Raw genomic sequence first — 18,882 nt, 5'->3', positions numbered from 1 at the left:
ACTTCACTAGAAAAAATTTAAAAATTTGATAATGAAATACTAAAAAGGGTAAAAAAAAAATGGGTTAAAATAGTTTCTTGAAACAAAATAATACTCACTTAACTTAGTCTTCGTTTGGTCCTATAATTGAGTAGTAAAAAATTACTTTTCGAATACGAATATATTTTTTTTTATATTATTTAACCCTTTTTCGATATTTATTCTTTTTGAATTAAATTTTATCCACGATATGTTTCGAAAGTTACAATTTTTAACTTTTAATTTTATTATAGTAATTATTTAGTGATTACTGATTATATCCGTTGAATAATTTTTATTTTTTTCATTAAACTAATATTGAGAAACTCCAATATGTATTTACATATTTGTTTTTATGAAATTATGAATTCGTAATAATTAATTATTTCATTATTATTATTTTTTATGATTTATTATGCAATCATCGGGTCAAAATGGACCTCAATATTGCAACTAGCTCGGAAATTATTATGATTTTTAATTACCCAAAAATGTGTTGTTTTTTTCTTATATTGGGATAGTTACGTTGTCTTCTCATAATGTTTGATGTAATTCTGTGAATTATAAAAAAATTATGTTTAATTATATCAAATATTAAAGAAAAGTGATGTAATTGTTCAGTTTATATTTGTAAATAGACGAGAGGTAACTTTACATGTTTATGATTAAATTCTCATACCATTTAATGCAAATTGAATTCTACTAATAAATATTGATGTGATATGAATAGACGTAGTAAGAGACGCAATAAATTCTCCATGACTTGAGCGTCGATTGCCGTAGTTCAGAATTCAATTATACGAGTCGAATTCAGCAATTCTATTTTATTACACACCCGACATACTTACGCAATCACCCGATTTAAACTTAAAAATCATCTATAGAAAATCTCGAGCTCAAGTTGTCGGACTATCCCGCTAAAAAATAATAATTTAATATTTCATAAATCTATGAAATTGAAAGAATTAGCCGCAAAACGGTGACGCATATGCAAATTACAGTGATTATCTCGGAATATGTATGAATGATTACCTTTATTTTCTATCTAGATATATAAATAAATGAAGAGGAATAAAGGAAATGAAAAAGAAAAAAATATAGATTTATGCATAAAAAAAATAAAAAAAGAAAAGGGTGATGAGAAATATAGCAACTTTGGTTAAATGGAAAACAGAAGAAAACAAAAGAGCTGAGGGGTGAGGACCATACACAGAAAGACAGAGACAACCACCAACATGGCTTCTCTCTCTACTTCTCTCCACTCATAATTATTTAGGTATTTTTCTCTCTCTACGTATAAAATTTTTATCTTTTTTTTTTTTTGTTGTTGTTTTCTTGAATGAAAATGGTTTTGGGAATTCTTCGTTTGATTGAAGTTCTGTTTCTTTCTTTAATTGTTGTTTCTTTCAATCTGTGGGAGTTGTGATGGATAAATTTTTGCCGGCTGTTTTGGGGTTTTCTTTTTCCTTTTATCATTTTGGTTGGGGGTTGCGTTTTGTGTTGTTGAGTTAATTCTGTTTTTTTATTGATGGATATGTTTTGATGTTTTATAGGGATTTGCAAGTGGATCGGTTTCTGCAATTTTTGCAGGTTTGGGGGTGAAGGGTTTTTGAGTTTTCTAATGATTGGGGAGATAGCAGAGATTTTTGCATGATTCGAGGTGCAAGGTCTCGAACTTTTACCGGATTCTTGATATTTTCTGGTGGGCTGTTGCTTTCCTGAAGGGTCTTCCATTTTTTGCATTTGGGTGGTATAAGTTGGGTCACTTTTTAAATGTGAAGAAGGGGTTTGATCTCTGAATTGCTCTAGTTTGTCCGGTTTGCTGGTGTGGTTTTTCTTGTTTTCCCTTATAAACTGGAAATTTGGTTGAGAGCCTATGAAGTAGGAAATTCTGAATTTGGATTTGTGACAATATTTCAGTGGCAGAAATTATCAGGGTTTTTTGGAAACTAGTGGAGTAAAAACAGATGTTCTTGGCCTGAGGTTTCTCTCTGACTGTAAAGGAATGGGTGACAGTTGGAAAAATTGAGTTTTTAAAAGTGTTTTTTGCTGCTTCAGTCGTCTTTGGTGTTTGGGACCAAGAATGGAAACAAAGAAAGTTCTTGTAATAGGAAGTGAAAGTGAGTCTGAAAGTGAAATTGAAAGCCAGAGCTTAGATGAGGTTAATATGGAAGAGCCTCACTGTTCTGAAATTGAAATGATGGAAATGGAAACTGCTGAGGATGAAATATCAAGGGCAAGCAATGAGAGTAAACATGGAACTGATATTGTAGCTTTTAGTTCCGAGAAGGGTGAGGGAGGAAGCGATGGAAATGTGGTTTTCTCAAGAGAAGCTCCGCTTGTTATTAAGGAAGATTCGACTATAAGTTCTTGTAGCTGTGGTGCTGAGAAACTTAAATCTAGATTGGCTGCTTCTAATTCTGAGCCTGGAAAAAATGGGAGGAAGCTCAGTCGACAAGATAGAATTGAGTTAGGTAGGTTGTTTCAGGGGGCTGTGAGTTCCCATGATTGGGAGCTTGCTGAGAGTCTGATTTTGTTGGCCGATCCTCAGACTCTAAATGATGCACTATGCATTTCTTTGGATTCAATCTGGTTCTTGAGCACACAGCAAGAATTATATGGAATTACTGGATTGATCAAGAAGATCATTGCTAATGGGGCCTATGACTTCACTCGAGCTGCACTTAGGACCTCATTTCTTGCATCTTGTGTTTCTGCTTGTCAGAGTCGGACGATGAGCCTTGCTGACACTGTTACCGTGATGGCTCAAAGGTATCAAACCTCCTCTTTTCACATTCATTCATATGTGCATGTACGTATATCTACAATATCGATTTTACTGGTGAACTATAGTTCTCTCTCTGTTTGCCCCCTTGACAGACATGTGGAATACAAGCCCTTTGTGTAGCTAGAGAATTTCTTTGTCCTTTTGTTATCATATGTTCTTGAATGAACATGTTGACATTTTCTGAATGAATTTGTTAGTGTGCCCTTAATGTTCTCTATCTGACAAACTGCCGGAAAAGGCATAGAAACTGCCTATTTTCATATTGGAATGGTAATCTTGTCTTCCTACTGTCCTACAAGTTGCGCATTGATATGAAAGTGCAAGGATTTCTATTACCACCCATTGCCAATTTAATACAGATCATTATTCATGTTTTAGATGTCTTTGCCTTGATTATATGCTCACTTTTGTTAACCTAAATGTAGGTTAAACCGTTAAATTGGTATTGCATTGTCGGTGCATATATGACTACTGCTGCATTGATGATGTTCCTGAATTCAGGCTAGATTGTGGATTTTCAGTTGTACAATTTAGAACAACGTTAGAATCTGATTAACTTTTGTAAAGTTTATATGTAACCTCAAAGCAAGGGCATGGAATGTTCCAAATATTGGGAAGCCTAATCTGCCTGTGCTCTTGCTCTCAAACCTTAACACTTGTGTAGTTGGACTCTCAAATTTAACTTGCCGTGCACAGATTGCAAAAGTAAATTTGAATTTCGTGCAATATGTCGTTCTGCTAGTTTTTTTCTGGCCTCTAACGAGTCCTAAGGATTCCCAACTTATGTGATCACCTTAGTTCCTTGTTCCGCACTCTTATGCTTAAAGACTGCCAATTTTTGCTCGAAATTTTCCTTCGTTCTCTAGTTTACCTAGCATCCTACCGTGCTTGTCTTGCAAGCTGGTAGGTGTACCACTTAAGTGCAACATGGTATTGCTGACAGGAAACATGGTAAATGTGATTGCATTCACTGAAAGGACAAATGTTTGTTAGTGTCTCACTAGTTAGAGTGTTGTACTCAACTCTTGGATACAGGCTGTTTCTTAATAATGATTACTGGAAAGACAAAGCCATTTCTTCCTTAGGATCCTTGTTTGCATATATATTCTGCAATTTGTCTGAAACCATCTGACATGGTTATATGTTGGCCCTTTTATGTTTCCTTGTTTGTTTGCTTTTCCTGCTATCTTTAGCTTCTCTCTTTGTTGGGCAGAAATCATAATTTTGTTCATTTTCTTACTTCCCATGGTGTAATGGAGGAGCATATGGAATATGACCTCCTCTAGGCTACATTTACATCTATGTTTTTGAGACTCAGGTTGTTCTGAAGCTTTTCCTTGCATTCCTTGTTACGCTTGGTACCGTTTCAGAAGTTTTTAGCATGTGTCCTGAGGAATTCCACCCTTTCCTCCTAGCAGGTTACATGAAAGGCTTCAGGAATGCAACGGAGACGAAGTCTTGAAGGCAGAAGCAGGTGCCAAGGTTCAGAAATTTACTGAGTGGGCTCTTAAATGTATAAGTTTCCATTCTCGCTGCCAGGGAAATCGGGACAGAGTGGGTCATAATTCTCCTGTTGAGATCCAACTACAGTTATCTGCTTTCAAGACCTTCCTCGATCTTGCAGGCAACCATCTTACTGGGAAGGATTTCACTGAAGCATTTGATGCGGCTTGCTTCCCACTTACGCTCTTCTCTAGTTCATTTGACCCTGGTTGGGCATCAGGTATATCAGCAACTGCAATCCAAGGATTGTTGGGCATGCTGGTTGAGGGTGGTGCAGACAATGTTAACCAGTGTTTCCTGGAGGCTTCACGGTTTGGGAGCACAGAACTTGTTCGTATTCTGTTGCAGGTAATCTAATTTTCATGTGCTACTGAGTAAGCAATGTTTTTGTGGACTGTTATTTATTGTTTTACCATTGTTTCATGGATCCTTGTCTTAAGAGATTACAACAGTTTCACTTTTCATTTTCCCGGGGCATATAATTGTTTGTGAAGGTAAACTGTCCTCTCAATTAAGATCTTCTGCCCAAGTTCTGGTTTCAGCCTCATTTCTATTCTCCATTTTCCAAAGTACTGTTTATAAAGTTCATTAAATAGATACTCTTGTGCGACCTTTTGACAAATTATTATGCATCTTCTCTCTCTCTCTCTCTTTCTCTTCTCATTCCCTTCCATATAAATTTTGTAGTTTCTCTTAAGCTTCTTCATCATAATACTTGGTTGTTACGTCAACCCACAGATTCCATAGTATTGATCTAGGTCCCTTCCACCGCAGTCCCTCACCAAACCTTGTTCATAGTCACACTAGAAGACTGTCAAATACACAGACCACCTTCTCCTATGTTTTACATACCAACCATTTGACATGCAATCTTTTCTCCCTTGCATAAGATAATTCTTGTTAGGATGTCAGTTTCTTATTGTATTTGATTGCTTAAGAATATTTTAGGTTTATGTTGACCTTTTGCATACTGATCGGGCTTGTTGATGCTCTTTACATTAAAATGCCAAAACTTGTAGATGTTGATGTCATGCCACTTGTTTGAAAAGGAATGTACCTCAGTGTGAGGACATATTTTTGCACTCTTGTGCTTCATGTCAGATGATTTTATGAATGAAATCATAGGGTCCGTGTGAAACACATTGCTAATTCCAGTTGTCATCTTGAGACTGCTAAACTGGAAACTAGAGAACCTTCAGTTTCAGTTTCATGTCAATTTTAGGATTGTAATATTATGTGGTCAAGTTCAGCATATTGCATGGCAAAATGATGCGTTTAGGTTTGAGCCACATGGCTGAGGCTCTGAGGGTCTTGTGTTCAATAACTCAGAAGTTTTTAATTCATTTCCATTTTTATGGAATTTGCTGGCGTCAACACAAATGCAAATGTTTGGAGATTACAATTATGCTTCATTTATTTAGCAGTTCAGTTTTCTTTATTGTTTAAATTTAATATGCCTGTTGTTGCTACATACTTTGCCATTTGTAATTGGCAATAGTCCTGCTTGTTTTCTTGGAATAGCTACTAGTTCACAATCATCAGGTTCCTTAGCTTCAATACCTTCAAGCTGGCCTTAATATTCCATCCCTTTGCGTGTCTAGGCCTAAGAGACCTTGCATCATCTTCACATTCCTTATTTCCTTATTATATTTACAGCTTTCCCTTTTGGCATTGGATGAATTAACCTAGCACATTTGCTTAATTGTTTTGGCTTTGGGATGTTAGATTGCTCAAAGGAACAGCTTGGATGTAGATGTTGACCTCGCATTGGGCTTTGCTTCACACTATGGTAAAATTGGCACCATGGAGTGTCTGGTGGAGGAGGGTAATGCTATGGCTTTCTTGGGTCCTTTAATGAGAGCTGCCGAGAGGGGTTGTATGCCAGTTGTTCAGTGGTTTGTCCAAAGGGGTTGCCGGGACATGGAACTTTGTCTTGCCCTCACAGCTGCCACGTCGAGCAGTCAAGTAGAGGTTGCAGCGTATCTCCTCCCTCATGTTCCTCACCATGTCCTTGCTGCCCTCAGCATCGAAATTCTCAAGGCTGCTGGCGAACGAAGCGGTGGGTCTCTCAATGGGGTAGCCTTCCTCCTCCACTCTGATTTCTTAGGGGATCCCGCCGCAACCTACGCCGTCGCCGACAGCATTGCTCGATCCGACGACGAGGCCGTTGCTCCTGAGCTCAAGTCTTTCCTCCGAGAGCACTGGTCTGAGGCAGCTTTCCTAGACGGACTGAGAGAAGGAGAAGCACATTTCTCAAACCTGGTGCGGATTCTAAAATGGGGCAACTCTCCAATCTGTCTACGGGATCTACCCGCCCCTCTGAGGGTGGCGGTGGCTTATCTGCCTCTGTATAGGGAGTGCGTCAAGGCAGGAGGCCGCCTTTTATCCCAGAGGCATCGAGGGCAGCTCGTGGAAGCAGCCAGGAGGCTTGGGGGACAGGTCCTGGACGAGCCGGGCCAAAAGAGAGAGTTACTGGCTGTCCTGGAACACCATCTGCCTCCGTTTTTCATCGGAGGTGTGGTTTAGTGCGATAGGAAGTGTAGATTTTTGAACATGAATCATCCTCTCCTGCTTTCTGCTCTGCGTCTTGCTCTCATGTTACAGAAAAAATGATAAATAATCAAAGTATTAGACATGTTGAAGTTGGTAGGTAAGTTAGCTAATGTGTTAGTGTTTCTCTGCCCTTTTGAATATATGGTGATGCAATCATGCGAATGGATGTGGCTGTAAGTAAACCCCTTACCTTATGTATCACAACACAAACTGTATCAAATGGTTGGCATTGCAATCTCATGAAAAATTATATGAATGGTGTGTGAAAGTACCAAACCATAAAGATTAAGTTACAGCCAGCAGCTATGAATTATATATATATATATATATGTATATATAATCTATTTCTTTTTTCTTTTTAAATTTAGACATTATTTGACAATTTTGGGGTTTAATTAGGGTGATATTGAAGAGTTTAATTTTCTGAAACCACCAATTTCATTAGCATATTTTATTGTTGATTGTGTTATTATATAATTTTTATTAAATTATTACGTCTTCTTTTAATTCATGTATTCATTATATATGATTTTTTTCCTTCCACTTTTCTTTTGAAAATAAAAAAGATATTTATCTCAAAATTTGACATACTTTCAAATTTTTGTTTGGCTGTAAACTCACCTTCTTCCACACAGTCAATTGATGGATTTGAGATTAAATCCTCTCATTTTGAATTGCATTTTGTGAAATATTGATAGATTTAACTTTTTATTATGATATTGAGGCATTTGAATTTTTCTAAATGATGGCTTAATTTAGTGATTAAATCTAAAATTTTATAAATAAGTTGGAGGTTATAGGGTTGAATTCACATATGAGTGTTTATCTCACTTAATACAAGTCTATTATAATATTAATTTATTGTACTATGAGTTTACTGATTGAATCAGTGCATTCGTCAATTTATTGATATGACGTAATATAATCACTGTTTCTTAAAAAAAAAAAAAAAAAAAAACCTTTTGTCCAAATAGTATCCTCAAATTCAAATTCTTGCAGCATTCCCAAATCCACTCAAACTGCAGAAACAGAAATTTAAAAGAAACAGAAAATTGCAAAGCAAGAGAACTTAAGCTGGCTCAGACCTAACTTTCAAAAGGACATATGTATATATACTAATGAGAACATATACTAATTAGGTGAGATATTTGTAAGAAATAAAAGAACTCTGTAACAATTTTTCCTGTTCTTCACATTATAGAGAAAAAACCAAAATTATGTGAAGATTATCTCATCTCCACACCATTTACACATAAGTTGTGTCCCTGACATTAGAAGGCATGAAGGCCAAAATCATGAGGAGGGCCAGAATGCAGATGGGAAGCAGCAGTAGCAGAAACGGCGGAGGCGGCAGCGGTGGCAGCACCAGCGGCAGTATCAGCAGCGACACCGTCAGGCAGACGAGCAGAAACAACGACTCCAACGTGAAGTAACGGGACATCTTTCCACTGTGCCCTTGTGAGAAAGACCGGCAATGCTCTAATCTATGCTCTAATCTCTGTCCTTCCGCCATATGGACACTGCTCTTTCTTTGTTGGCGAGTGGCGGATTTTGCCATTCTTCCATCCATGATACTGCGCAAGTGCTGATCTTGGAGATCGATGTAACCCTTGGACAATGCTGATTTCGATCTTTGCTGCTTGACAGTCATTTCTAAACTTCCAAGATCTCAAACAAAATTGATCAATGCAGGCAGTCTTGTCTTGATAAACACAGAATGTGCAATCAGGTGCAATTCAAGAATCGTGTTTCAAACTTGATGGTTGAGGGGATTAGTATCTGAATTTCGTGCTGATTCTTGTATGCTTTTGAGTAAGATTAGCACACAGCAAAACTATTGAGAGTGAAATGAATCGATCTTTTTTTAGGTGTAGAAGAAGTTCCAAGAATCTACTAGGAACAGAGAGGCCTTAAGCAGCAAGTGAGAGGAGCTTCTATCTTGGCGGGATGAACTCAAAATTCAGTTCAATGCTATGTTATATATTCACAAATGCTGTCTACATTCAGTGCCAAAACCATAAGACGTCATCGCGGGAAATCCAACTGCAATTCAAGAAAAGGGAGAAATAGCAATATATCAGATCCAATTGCAGGAGAAAACAAAATTCTTGAATTTTGGTTACAGGAAAAGAGGGAAAAACCAAAAGTATATAGGGCTTGAAACATGTATAATGGTCAAAACAAAGACAGATCTTTACATTGTTTAAATATAGCAGATAGCATAGTTTCCATTTTAAGCCACCGCCATGATCTAATAATCCATCTTAAACAGGTAAAATAGATCACATTCAACATAAAGGCATAAAAGTAAACTGATTAGAGTACTCAAATAAACAACATCAATGGATGAAAGGAATAAAAAACTCATGATTAAACTATTTCACCAAGATTCATCACTGAGATTATGAACTTGACCAGGATTCATTAGCTAACCCCATAACAAACATACACACACATTTCCCCAAAGACAAAAACCAAAGCCCAGACAAGAAATCCAGCTAAAATCTTGGAGCAAGAGCAAGAAAGACGGACACACACACACAGAAACATATATACACACATACATATTCCCAGAGAAAGAAAAGCAAAAGCCCAGATACGAACTCCAGCTAAAATATTGGAGCAAGAGGAAGAAAGACACAAACACACTCACACACATATTATATATAAATCTGTTCCCAAAGAAAAAGGAAAAAAAAAAAAAAACCAAAGCCCAGATAAGAAATCCAGCTAAAATCTTGGAGTAGAGGAAGAAAGACAAACATACACACATACATAAGTTATAAGTATTCCCAAAAGTAAAAAAAAAAACAAAGTCCAGATAAGAAATCCAGTTAAATCTTGGAGCAAGAGGAAGAAAGACAGAAAATCCAATTGTATGTATGTATAATGTATATCTATACCTATATTGCTTGTAAAGCTGTTGCAAGTTTTGGAGGTGATGATGAGAATGCAAATTCAGCTTCCAAATGCCGCACCAAGAAACAAAACAATTACTTTGCATTTCACTCTTCTTCAATCCCGTTTTCCTCCTTTAGTTTCTCCTCTCTGATCAATATATATCCCTTAATTCTTTCTTCTCAAGACTTATTGTTTTCGCACCCCAAAAACTCAATCTTGGAAATGATGAAGAAAGGTGAGGAGGGATAGAGAATATAGCTCAAAAGAAGCAAAAGCACCAAGTATAACAAGAAAAACCCAAACTTGAAGGTTTCTTTTATATGCTGTGGTGGAAGAGTCTTTTTTGGTGTGAAGAAATGTGATTGAAAATGAAAAGAAGTGTGATGGGAATGGGGAGTGAAATGGGAAGGTTGTATTTCTGGTCTTGTTATGTCACTTGTGGTGGGGTTGGAGGCTCTTACCATCCAATATATGCACTGCCTTTTTCTTGCCTTATTTTAATGTGTTTGTGTGTGTATATATATACACACACACTTGTTCTAGATTACAAGAAACTCCCATATGAGAGAGAGAGAGAAGAAAAGAAAAGGGTTGGATTCAGTGAACGAGCAGAAAACAAGTGGGGGCCTCTTGCTGACAGTGAAATATTTGATGGTTGGATCAAGGAAAAAAAGATTATGAATTTGAAAAGGATGTCCTGGTTCTTCACCCCTGGACCTCTCTCTCTCTCTCTCTCTCTCTCATATCTTTCACTAAGAAAAGAAAAAAGTTATAAATAGCTTATGGGGAAGAGACTCTTCTAATTTTATCCAACTTGTTTTAAGTACTCTACCATGCAGCTATGATGCATGGATATATACTTTCATAAAAAAAAGTAGCTAATTATTATATTTTAAAATAAATAGTTTTAATAAATATTTATAGATCAACGATACACAAAGTTTGTTGTAGTGATTTTTGCTAATATCGCTAAAATATTTACTATAGCTAATAGTCATTGTCAATAATTTTCATAGTGAATAATATAAATTTTTGTTTAATTATAATTAATGATAATTATTTATCATAATTTTAGTCCATAATCAATAAAATTACTGTCAATAATAAAATTTCTTCTAGTGATATTAAATACTCAGATATAATATAATACTTATTATTAATTTTAGAAAATGTTTACAAAATTAATGGAAAGTATTAAAAAAAATCTCGCATACGATATATTCAAGATTATATTGTACATTCTAACTAATATCAATAAAATACAACTTATATGGTATAATATAATTATGAAAAAATAAATAAAAAGCATAGTTTATAATTTATTATTATTCTTACAATAGCATGCATTATGTATAAAACAATTTTGAAATATTTTATATCCTTTAGGCAAATGTATCTATATAGATATTGCAATTTTATATACGAATACAAAGTTTAGGATCAGTTTCAATGTTCATACATAAATTTTTGGGTAAATTACACTTGCCTCTATCATTGTTTGAAAAATTACAAATATCTCCCCTTAAATAAAAAATAATTATGTAACTCCTAGATGGTAAAGTGAACATTACTATTTACCCTTATTGAATTTTTTAAAAAAATAAACAAAGTATTTGAAAAAATGTAAAAAAAAATTAAGGGTGAGTAAAATAAATAATCTAGAGGGAATATTAGTTTATAAAAAAATTTAAAAAATTATAAAATATATATAAAATTATAATTTATAATTCAAAAGGGCATTTCGATCAGTTCATCACAAAAATTGAATGAAAATCTAACAAAATTGGCTCGTTGTTAGACGGACGTTAAACCAGGGGGATATTTGTAATTTTTTAAACAGTAATAGGTATTGTAATTATGTCAAATTTCAAAAGATTGACATTTTTGCCAATGCTTCTGGTCCCATCGCCAATCTTGACCACGTACTTGAGGAGCTTTATTGAAACTTTTTGTGTAACTTTCTAAATTTTATTCATGCAATTTGAGCCCTTATTCTGAACTTAATCAACTCAAATCTTGTTCGTCGATTAAGTATATATATGTATATATATATATAGGTAAATTATGGATATCTGTTTTGAAATTTATTGTAATTACAAATATTCCATCATTATTTAAAAATTTATAAATAGCTTCCTCAAATAAAAAATAGCTATATGGCCTTTGGACGGTAAGGTGAAAATCAATACTTTACCCTTATTGAATATTTATTTTCAAAAAAAAAATTAAAAAATGAGGATGGGTGGAGTAAATGAGCTATAGAGCATATTAATTCAAAAAAATACTTTAATCTATCAAATATATAAATTATATTTATAATTTAAAAGGGTATTTTGGGTAGTTTGCCACATAAATTGGATAATAAACTAATAAAATAGGTTTGTTGGTAGACGGACATTAAAATTAGGGGAAGTTTTTAAACAATAAGGATGTATTTATAATTATGTCAAATCTTAGGAGATGTGACTGTAATTTATCCTATATAAATAATAGGGTCAATTGCACTTATATTCCATTTGAAAATGCAAAATTAAAATTCCCCCCTCCCCAAGGTATTGAGATTACGTTTGTACCCCCTTCGAAAACTCTCTATTTACATTTGACTCCCACCCATTGGAGTTTAAACGAAAATTGTTGATGTCAACAAAATAAATTACATAAAATTTTCAATTTTGCCCCTCATTTAACATTTCCATATATATTTTTGTACTTATAAAGAGATAGAATACAATATATATAAAGTCAAGTTAACCTTACTGCATTTTTTCCTTATAAATATAAATTATTACTTGAAAATATTAAAAAAAATTAAAAATTTATATAATTTTGTTGCTAACATCAACATTTTCGTCTAATCCCTAATGAAAGGGTTAACTAATAAATTTTTGAGGGATATAAGTGTGATTTTCAAAAAAAGTTTGGGGAAAAATACATTATCATATTTTGAAAGAAAATTGAAGTCAAATTAACCCTAAATAATATGAATATAATAAAGTGTAGGGGATGGGGTGATTACTATGATGTTGCACATACATGCATCCATTCATTGTGGGCATTGAATTCCACCTCAAATTCCACTTTTGGAAATGAATTTTGATGTACGTTTTTCATGTCACATGCCATATCTACTCTCTCATTTTGGAATTATTTCCGTGGAATTAATTTTGACAAAAACTTTTGGACCAACTACCCACATTTTGAGTCCCTTACAAAAAAAACTTGATTCTTGCATTTTCAACCTATGCCTACACAAATTTGAAGGTTACCTCAAAAAGTTCAGATTGTTTTGCAGGACAAAAATGAGGGGGTTTGACAATGATGTCTTTGTCTGGGTTAACACCACGATCATAAATTGTAATTTTAGTCTGGTAAGAAATGAGGGTTGTATTTTTGACTCGATACTTTACGAGATTAATATTTTTGGTCTCATAGGATTCATAATCGTTTCAAATGTGATCCCACGTACTGATTTTATGGGACCAAATCTGTTAGGTTTTGGGACCACACTTGCGACGTTTTTCTTATAGGCTCGTGCAGACTATGATGTTATTAGATTTTATATTTATTGGGTTCGATTGCCAAATATATTCATATATATATATATATATTGCCTTTTAAATGTAATGTCCCTTCTATTCTATTATGGTACCCTCATGAGGGGGTATTTGAATAAAATTTCACAATTGAATAGAATGTGTACTTATAATTACAACTACAACGTCAACTAAAGACGGTCAACTCGGACCCGCCCGGTATGGGACGGATTTTGTAACCTTAAGCGGATCTCGGTGTTTGGACCTAGGCCCGTCTCAATTATATATTATTTTTAATTTTGTATATTTTATATATACTCATATAAAATATTTTTGTACATATATAAAAAAAAATATGTATACTATTATACTTACATATTATACATAAACTTAATACTTTTATAAATTAAAATAATAAGATAAACATTTTAATGTTCATATAAGTAATACATATTCTAAGTTTTTTTAAATATTTAATGCCTAATGCACATATATATTTACAAAAAAAGAATAATCTTTCAATAATTATATTGTCTCATATTTATAAAATTATGGCAGTATTATTTTATAAAAAATATCAATCAGGTTTCTCGTATCTTATTCGATGGGTCTCAAGTTTTCTTGACAGATAAATCTTGAGTTTAGACAGATCGATCGCAAAACCATGCCTAATTTCAATAAACGTATATATTAGTAACTTTAAAAAATAAAAAAAAATATATAATTCGATTTAATTTCAAATGATGGCAATATAGTTTATCATATATATATATATAGAGAGATAGATGTAAGTAAGTGATGATGTAAATGGACGGTGGAGCTTAGCGAACAGCTATATATGATCCTGGGAATAAAATTGGGGAATTGATGAGCCCCTTTGACGTGCAACTTGTCAAAATTTTAATTCCTCGTACGGACAACCCACATCAATCAATTACACTATTATATTTATTATATATATATATATATATATATATGAAATAATTAATAAATATTCATGACGTCCTACAATCCACCAAAAACGAAAAATAATATTGTAAATATTAATATCCATATATAGCTTTCGTCTATCTATATTATATAGTAAGGGAGAATACGTTTTTAATGTCTTTTTTTTTTAGTTTGTTTTTTTAATATGTAATTTATTTATTTATTTTATTTATTAATCTAACTTCCCACTCTTTCACTATTTTTTGTAATTATTATTATAATTTTTTAATTTTAATGCATCTCTTTTGTCATTAATTTTCTTTTATAAATTTAAACATTAACTTATTATATTATATACACTTTATTAAATAATTATTCTGTTGAAAGCATCACCAAAGATGGAATTATTCTTTACATTACAAATGAATAGAATTTAAAAATTAAGATGAACTAAGATGATTAATCGCGATAAAAACAGATCGCTCTCAATAATATCTTGATAAGTTATGCTCGAGTTGCAAAGGGCAACTCTGTGGATCCCCATGCAGCGTTCTCTAATCCAGTTTCAATAGAAAAGGCTAACAATCATGAAGTGTAAGTCTTCAAGGCACTAGAGGTTGTTGCAAAAATAGAAGTTGTGCCGTGGACAAACCACTGCCTTCAAAGCGAAACTTCGGTGCTACCGCGGTGCAGCTAGCGTAAACCGTTCGCTCCTCAAGGTTGACACAGTTATAACCCTCTAACAAGCACACTCATGGTAGAGAGTTTGGACAAATGAACGAACTAAAGTCAGAAAAGAGGAGGAGGACGAGAGAGACCAGAGGAGAGCTCGAGAAACAGTAAAGGAGAGCTCGACAAAATTATGTGCTTTAATGAATTAGAAGTGAGGCTATTTATAGAAGAGCCAGCTCGATTGGTTGAGAAAAAAACGTAACAGGACATTTATCAGCAAGGCAAAAAATCGGCCAAGTGAGAAGGATTTTCCTCAACCTCAATGACTTGGTCTTCTTAAGAGTCCAAAATCGAGAAGAATGAGTAGTGTCAATGTAATTTTTCCAAAAAAGAATATAACCATGCGTGCCCAACTCAAATTGGGACGAGCAGGCATTCGTCTGTGGTAATTGGGACACCAGCTTCAACGACATTGTGGACATGACACCGCAACGAGTAGTTGGGTTTGAACAAGGAATGGCTGCAAGGATCACGACCATATTTCTCCTACCATTGTGCTCTTAAGAGAGTGAGCATGGCTAGGGAATCAGATCTCCTTGATCAATTACCCTTCCAGCCAGTAAAGGAAATTGCTGAAATGGAATCCATTTGGATATCCTCTCTCTCCGCTTGAGTCTCCATATCAGCCACATTACCCTTGGTAGTCTCCCCCCCCATATGCCGAGAGAAACGCAACTTGGGGACCTGTTACCTACACAAATACGCTTACTAGTATAATATTACAAAGATTGCTTGGGAAAAACCACATTGTTAATTAAATTTGTGAAGCCACAAGAAAGTCAACAGTCTCATTTATTTTATTTAATTAAGGTGATAAGCTATCAGATATCAATTGTGACATTTAAATTTTAAATTTTGTATATAAGTTATTAAATTATTCTAATCTCGCTAATACATCACATTAATTGCAGATGTGAATTTTGTGTCGTTTATTATAAGACGGCCAAGTGCCCTACGTCACCAACAAATTAGAAACTCGTACACATTATCAAATTCAAGATCTTCTCTCTATATCTAAACGTCTTTTAAAGACAAAATTATGTGGCTCCAGCCACATCATGTAATGCCTCGTGCCACATAACTCGATTACGTCACATGCTGCATCATTTGACGTTGTTTGTAGGGACATGGTCACGTACTTGCCAAAAACCCTCGTCTAAGGGCTAATAATGTTGGCAACTACGTTTTTAGTGAGAAACTTTTATAGGGCAAAATCATACAACTTTTCAAACATCGTATCGTATAATATAGTATTAAAAAATATTTAAAATACTAAAACTAATCCAATAAGTAATAATAAAAAAATGTTAGACAAGTCATTTAAATCGTCAAGCTTATATTAAGTCAACAATGTATAGGTGGGTCAATTTGTTTGCACATTTTCATGCATAATAATAATTGTGCCCCTTCACCAACTCAAAGCATAGGGCCTTTGCCCTCACAAAGTTGGCTCTAATACCAACACAATCAATCTTTCCAGATTCTCTTGTCAACTCCAAATTAATTGCAACATTTAATATAAGTTTTATCCGAATTTGCAATTTTATTCAATTTTCTATCCATATATTTTTTAATAATAATAATTGTTATATATATTATCACTTTCACTCTGAAAAAAAAATATTAAAATATTATTTTAGAAGTTGTGTATTTTAATGTTCTTTTTTATATCTCAATGCTTTTGTATGATCATACTCCTAGACCTGCGTGGTAAAGTCCCAATAATATTTTAAAAAATAAGAATTATTTTGTTGATTAATTAGTTACTGATGAATTAGATTTAATATAATCATTCATCTTGTCAATTAAATTCTAGGATATATTTATGTTTAATATATTATAAGTTCTAAATGATGAAATTCCTTACTACAATAATAACATTTTCATTTTCATAAATATATCTAATAGTGCGATGTAGAATAAGAGACATATGCATTTTAAAAGTATTAGATTAATAGAGATTCAAAATCGAATATTTGAAGTTCACCGGTCGATCGTAGAAGAGGCCACAAATTTTCACTTATGAAGAGTTATGTAGCGATCTACCTATGCATATGGCCGTCTTTCAAAGTAGAATCTAGCCCCGTCAGTTGCCCTCACTTCTACAGTCGTCACAATTTTGACCATTGTCCGAACATTTCTTTGAATCTTTATATTTTTCAGCCAATTTTGTTTATTTCTTATAATTTTTTCTGTATTTTTCGTCTAGGCCTAATATATTATCATATACTACGAGTATGTTTAGGTATTTTTGATCCGAATTTCATAACCTGTTGAGTATTCGAAAATCAGCCCGTTTTAAAACCCGTACGACTCTTTTCTTCAAAGTGCCCACAAATTCTATTCTACAAATTCATTTAAAAAACAGATTTTCGATCTTTTTTTTCAATATTGAGTATTTCAAGGATAAAAAATGAGTTCGGTCCCATCATAATATATTCAAACAAATCATAAAAAATGAACCTAAATCATAAAAATTAATAAACCATAGCATAATTAAAACAACTATATTACTATAGTTGTAGATTAATTAATTAATTAATGAGTTCAATTTGAAATAAAATTTTCCATCCATTAATGGTCAAAAAGAGAAATTTGAGAGAAGAGAAAGTCAAACTTTTGTCTGCTTTGGTTTATTATTATTATTATTTTGGTCATGGTTCAATCAATATTTCCAACTTATACTCCTCTCCACATACACTGCACACAGAAACCCATTAATTTCTTTGATGCATTGTATCACACAATTAATTAGCCTCTCTCTCTTTTTTGCACATTGCATGCACAATAAAAATTTCCATTTTTTCTAAATTTTTTTTTGCCTGATTTTATTAAGAATATCAAATGCATATCCATTATCGGATTTAAATTTAATAGGAATAATTAAATTTATACTCCTCATTTATAATTTATTTACACAAACCACTCGTATCTTTTGCGTGATTATAAAAATCATTCCTGTTAGTTAAAAATTAGGGATAGTTTGGTAATGTTGTTAACGTTTCTGGGGGTGATGTGCAATTTTTTTAAAATAAGGGTGCTTTATATTAGAGGTGGTAGACGAGTAGAGACAATTAGAGATTTTCCTCTGTTCATTAGCTCGCTAGCTTTTTTTTATTTTTTTATATATTTTTACTTTTATAATTTTTATATATTTTATTTCATATTCAATACTTTATCAATTTTATACTCAAAATTGACCATTATAATTATTAATCAATATCATATTTTTTAATTTTATTTTGGATAATAATAAATTATGATACTTTTATTTATACATTTAATCTTTATACAAAAATAAATTTAATCAACAACTTAGTAAATTATAATATTTTTTATAAAATATTTATTTAATATGACAAATATAAACTTTATGTTATATTTATATATATATATATTTGTATTGTGTTATACTTTTTTTAAAATTAACAAGTAATTCACTGATAATTTTTTTTATCTATTTCTGAGTTTTATATTTATATCAAGATACATACTTGTATTATGCAATCTATTTTATTACTTATAAACTTATGTTGAAATTTAGTGATTTCTATGAATTAATCTAAAAATAATAATAATAATAACAATAATGATGGTTGAATAATTTTAATTGTTTTTGTTATTATTTCATTATATATATATAATGAGATCAAAATGTTTAATCAACAATTATGATATTTTAAAATCTGGGCACCCTATTCATACCAAATTCAAATATATATAAGATTGTGTTCGTTAGATCATATCAGACAGTATGTTTTAAAATCACATAACCTGATTCAACGATACACCGTCTTGAATGATTACTCTTAGTACGGTATCTCGACATCCGTATATCCAATAAGTCTAAAACTTTACCAAATATATTTTTTTGTAAGTTCGATCATATTTAACGGTTTGATCTGAATTTTGATGGCTCGATTA

The 18,882-nt window shown here is 32.9% G+C and overlaps 2 protein-coding genes and 1 long non-coding RNA gene across 4 annotated transcripts; 1 reads left to right on the top strand and 2 right to left on the bottom strand.

Annotated features, from left to right (window-relative positions):
• LOC105158834 (ankyrin repeat protein SKIP35) lies at positions 1,143–7,118 on the top strand. Of its 2 annotated transcripts, none has more exons than XM_011075718.2 (4): positions 1,143–1,294; positions 1,572–2,790; positions 4,225–4,657; positions 6,035–7,118. In XM_011075718.2, the coding sequence occupies exons 2-4, from the start codon at positions 2,102–2,104 to the stop codon at positions 6,833–6,835; spliced, it is 1,923 nt and encodes a 640-aa protein (XP_011074020.1). In that variant the 5' UTR covers positions 1,143–1,294; positions 1,572–2,101; the 3' UTR covers positions 6,836–7,118. The 2 variants fall into 2 exon arrangements, with proteins under 2 accessions (XP_011074020.1, XP_011074021.1); XM_011075719.2 differs by lacking the exon at positions 1,143–1,294 and adding an exon at positions 1,379–1,393.
• On the bottom strand, positions 8,109–8,513 carry LOC105159019 (protein AUXIN-REGULATED GENE INVOLVED IN ORGAN SIZE). Its single transcript, XM_011075949.1, has one exon. The coding sequence runs from the start codon at positions 8,511–8,513 to the stop codon at positions 8,109–8,111; it is 405 nt and encodes a 134-aa protein (XP_011074251.1).
• Positions 8,736–10,259, bottom strand: LOC110011742. The gene is made up of 2 exons (XR_002286820.1): positions 9,766–10,259; positions 8,736–8,905 (listed from the first exon to the last, which is right to left on the bottom strand). It is a non-coding gene; the product is annotated as an uncharacterized LOC110011742 (long non-coding RNA).

This window comes from Sesamum indicum, linkage group LG3, assembly GCF_000512975.1.
Source record: "Sesamum indicum cultivar Zhongzhi No. 13 linkage group LG3, S_indicum_v1.0, whole genome shotgun sequence".
Taxonomy (NCBI): domain Eukaryota; kingdom Viridiplantae; phylum Streptophyta; class Magnoliopsida; order Lamiales; family Pedaliaceae; genus Sesamum; species Sesamum indicum.
The sequence above is the reverse complement of the archived record's forward strand: the minus strand, read 5'-3'. Positions and strand labels throughout refer to the sequence as shown.

Coding starts and splice junctions, on each gene's coding strand:
- LOC105158834 (XM_011075718.2), top strand. CDS start 2,102: ATGGAAACAAAGAAAGTTCTTGTAATAGGAAGTGAAAGTGAGTCTGAA. Junction 2,791..4,224: donor GTTACCGTGATGGCTCAAAG/GTATCAAACCTC, acceptor TCCTCCTAGCAG/GTTACATGAAAGGCTTCAGG. Junction 4,658..6,034: donor TTGTTCGTATTCTGTTGCAG/GTAATCTAATTT, acceptor TTGGGATGTTAG/ATTGCTCAAAGGAACAGCTT.
- LOC105159019 (XM_011075949.1), bottom strand. CDS start 8,513: ATGACTGTCAAGCAGCAAAGATCGAAATCAGCATTGTCCAAGGGTTAC.